General features: G+C 45.9%; 1 protein-coding gene across 1 annotated transcript in view; it reads left to right on the plus strand.

The window, feature by feature from the left end:
* Positions 1–4,279, plus strand: part of LOC121699808 (1-phosphatidylinositol 4,5-bisphosphate phosphodiesterase delta-3-A-like) — a 71,253-nt gene continuing 66,974 nt past the window's right edge. The window contains exon 1 of the mRNA XM_042082246.1: positions 1–483. Coding sequence (XP_041938180.1) covers positions 396–483 — 88 coding nt within the window. The 5' untranslated portion in view covers positions 1–395. The remainder of the gene's footprint in view (positions 484–4,279) is intronic.

The raw sequence follows: 4,279 nt of genomic DNA on the forward strand, positions 1-4,279 counted from the left end.
ATGTTTTTCACTTTTGACCACAACAGCTGCGCACACACGTGCGTTCGTGTGTAGGCTATGTGCGCGTTCTTGTGTGCGTGCGTGTGTGTGCATGGGCACCCAGAGAGCCTGATTTATGTGGGGTGTGAAATGTGTGTGTGTGTGGAGAGAGAGAGAGCCTACTTTGCTTGTTGCTTTAGGCGTCATGGGCACCAGTAGTCTTTTTGCACTGAAATAAAAGTCAGATGAAGGAAACTTTTCCCACGAACTTCGGCATTAATCAGCATGAAGATCTGAGGGACTAAGTTTGAGTTAAACCAGTTCGTCTCACCCACCAAACGAATTTAAACAAACGACGCCCAGGTTATAGAAACGGTCGCTGAAGACACGGCAGTCGTGCAGGTCGCGCTGGGATCATGTTTGGTCGAAGCAAGAAATCCAGCACCCCGCAAACCGACGCCAAAGCGGGAGCCTCGAGGATGTTGGAACCTCTCCGACGGTTGGGTAAGAGACCGCGCTACCGTGTGCTTCTTGCGCTCAAAACGTTCTGTGCCTCGAATGACAGGACTAATCTGAAAATGTTGCTTAATCAGTTAGACTTTTTTAGACGAATGTTTGTGTAAGTGTGTGTGTGGGCGCATGTGTGCATAATGTGTGTTTTCGTGTGGAGGTATTGAGGCCAGCTGTCTCATAGACAGAAGACAGAAGAATCAAGGCAAGAGTTCACCTGTGATTGAACATAATGTGAAGGGTAGACTACATCCTGACATTCAGGTATTGATAGGCCTATAGAAAAGGTGATAATGGGACGATTCTGAGTTTTTAAAGTTTGAACCCTTTAGCCTTCACATGAGTGTACCACGTCATAAACAGCCTTCACATGAGTGTACCACGTCATAAACAGTAAATCTTAGGATAGGCTACTGTAATGAACACAGGTTTGTTTATCAATATGCTAAGAGCTAGTGTAGACCTATACTACCTTCCATGATCCTGATTGGCTAAGAGCTAGTGTAGGCCTATATTACCTTCCATGATCCTGATTGGCAAGAAGGCACCTTCTATTGACTGCATGCATATTTACCAATTGCCAGTCACACACACACACACAGCTGCAGGTAGCACCAGTTGTAGATGTGTTTAGTATCATATTAAATGTTGTAGATGAGTGTTTAGTATCATATTAAATGTTGTAGATGAGTGATTAGTATCATATTAAATGTATCACACATGTTTCAGAGGAGCAGATCAGCTGAAATAACACTTCAAAAAACACACACACACACACACACACTAACCCCGTGGTCACTCTCTCTCTCTCACACACACACACACACACACACTAAGGTTGCCAACCGTCTGGAATTGTGCGGGACATCCCGTATTTTGGGCGATTTTGATTTGTCACCAGTGGGCAGCCGTGGCCCACTGGTTAGCACTCTGGACTTGTATCCGGAGGGTTGCCGGTTCGAGCCCCGACCAGTGGGCCGCGGCTGAAGTGCCCTTGAGCAAGGCACCTAACCCCTCACTGCTCCCAGAGCGCCGCCATTGAAGCAGGCAGCTCACTGCGCCGGGATTAGTGTGTGCTTCACCTCGCTGTGTGCTGTTTGTGTTTCACTAATCTTGAGATAATACTAATGTATAAAATAAGAACAACATTATTAGAATTATATATATATATATATATATTAGTTTGTTTTGAGGGAGGGGGGTCCGTATTTGAAGTGAAGTGTCCCTCATTTGGGGTTGAGGAAGTGGCCAACCCCAACACACACGCACTCTAACCCCTTGGTCACATTAGTTACCAGAGACTGAGTCAAATGGACCAGCTGTCATTCATTATCAGGGTTGGCATTTCACAGCGTCAAGAAGCAAGTGGTCATCATGCTGCTGGTCAGGGAGAGCAACATAGACGAGACAAGCGATGTGTGTGTGTGTGTGTGGCACAGCAACATAGACGAGACAAGCGATGTGTGTGTGTGTGTGTGTGTGTGTGTGTGTGTGTGTGTGTGTGTGTTTGTGGCACAGCAACATAGACGAGACGAACGATGTGTGTGTGTGTGTTTGTGTGTGTGGCACACCAACATAGACGAGACAAGCGGTGTGTGTGTGTGTGTGTGGCACAGCAACATAGACGAGACAAGCGATGTGTGTGTGTGTGTGTGTGTTTGTGGCACAGCAACATAGACGAGACGAACGGTGTGTGTGTTTGTGTGTGTGGCACACCAACATAGACGAGACTAACGATGTGTGTTTGTGTGTGTGTGGCACAGCAACATAGACGAGACGAACGATGTGTGTGTGTTTGTGGCACAGCAACATAGACGAGATGAACGATGTGTGTGTGTTTGTGGCACAGCAACATAGACGAGATGAACGATGTGTGTGTGTGTGTTTGTGGCACAGCAACATAGACGAGACTAACGATGTGTGTTTGTGTGTGTGTGGCACAGCAACATAGACGAGACGAACGATGTGTGTGTGTTTGTGGCACAGCAACATAGACGAGACGAACGATGTGTGTGTGTTTGTGGCACAGCAACATAGACGAGACGAACGATGTGTGTGTGTTTGTGGCACAGCAACATAGACGAGACGAACGATGTGTGTGTGTTTGTGGCACAGCAACATAGACGAGACGAACGATGTGTGTGTGTTTGTGGCACAGCAACATAGACGAGATGAGCGATGTGTGTGTGTGTTTGTGGCACAGCAACATAGACGAGATGAGCGACCCCAAATGAGGGAACTCCCCTCCCCCAACTGATTTGATGCTGTTTAACGTATAAATGGTGCATCGTCACTTTAAGAACATTGTCTACTACACATTCATATGATTTTGCCAGCTCCATTTAAATATACCCTATGGCTTAACATTGTTTGTGCCACGTGTATAGCACAATATTAACAATGATAAACATGATATTAAGTTAATATAAACAACCTTCATTCCTTTGGAAATAGAAGCATGTAATGACACAATGCTAGCTAGATATTTTCTGTTTGCAATTATTATGAGCCTGGTAGCCACCTAGCTATCTGAGTGGAATGTATTTCAATTGTCATATAGTTTAAGGGAAACAAATTATTGAAGACTTCAAGACTCACCAATTCCATTACACAAATGCAAAGACCACTCTACATATTCTATCACAGTCCAAATCACAGTGTGTGCAGCCTATGCCAAAGTGCTCTGGCTCTCACATTTTATAACTGGTCGGTAGGCTAGTGGGAACCGGATAACTCCGCAATCTCCTCTAGCGTTGTTTTTGTTGTCCTCATGATTTCCTTTTAAACGTTTCTTATAAAGGAGAAATCCATTATCAACAATGACAAGCCAGCTGGAACCTGCCACGCGCTTAGATGCGTTCCCAAGCGAGTAGGACAGATAGATTGATACTTTATTGATTCCACAGATAGATTGATACTTTATTGAACACACAGTGAGGTGAAGCACACACTAATCCCGGCGCAGTGAGCTGCCTGCTACAACAGCGGCGCTCGGGGAGCAGTGAGGGGTTAGGTGCCTTGCTCAAGGGCACTTCAGCCGTGTCTACTGGTCGGGGTCTGAAGCGCTAACCAGTAGGCCACGGCTGTGTGTGTGTGTGTGTGTCGTTTTATTCACATGCTTTTGTTCCTGTGATGATAATAATAAAGCATATTTGAATTGACACAGAGAGGGAGAGAGAGAGGGAGAAAGGGAGGGAGAGAAAGAGAGAGGTAGGGTGTGTATGTGTGTGTATTAGAGTTTGTGTGTGTGTATTAGAGTTTGTGTGTGTGTGTGTGTGTGTGTATTAGAGTTTGTGTGTGTGTGTGTGTGTGTGTTATGGCAATGTTTTGCCTGGGGATCCCTCCGATAACATTGCTCGAGTCTGGTGACCCCTGATGTTCATGCCCCCATGTGTAGCACTGGAGCTGCCCCATGTTCATGCCCCCATGTTCATGCCCCCAGAGTGTAGCACTGTAGCTGCCCCATGTTCATGCCCCCAGAGTGTAGCACTGTAGCTGCCCAGCTCTAGCTGTTGGCTGCAGCAACTCAAGCTAGGTAGAGCTCAAGCTAGGTAGAACTCATGCTAGGTAGAACTCAAGCTAGGTAGAACTCAAGCTAGGTAGAACTCAAGTTCATGCTAGGTAGAACTCATGCTAGGTAGAACTCAAGCTAGGTAGAACTCAAGCTCATGCTAGGTAGAACTCAAGTTCATGCTAGGTAGAACTCATGCTAGGTAGTCCTCAAGCTAAGTAGAAATCATGCTAGGTAGAACTCAAGCTAGGTAGAAATCATGCTAGGTAGAACTCATGC

This window comes from Alosa sapidissima, chromosome 24 (genome assembly GCF_018492685.1).
Source record: "Alosa sapidissima isolate fAloSap1 chromosome 24, fAloSap1.pri, whole genome shotgun sequence".
Lineage (NCBI taxonomy): Eukaryota > Metazoa > Chordata > Actinopteri > Clupeiformes > Clupeidae > Alosa > Alosa sapidissima.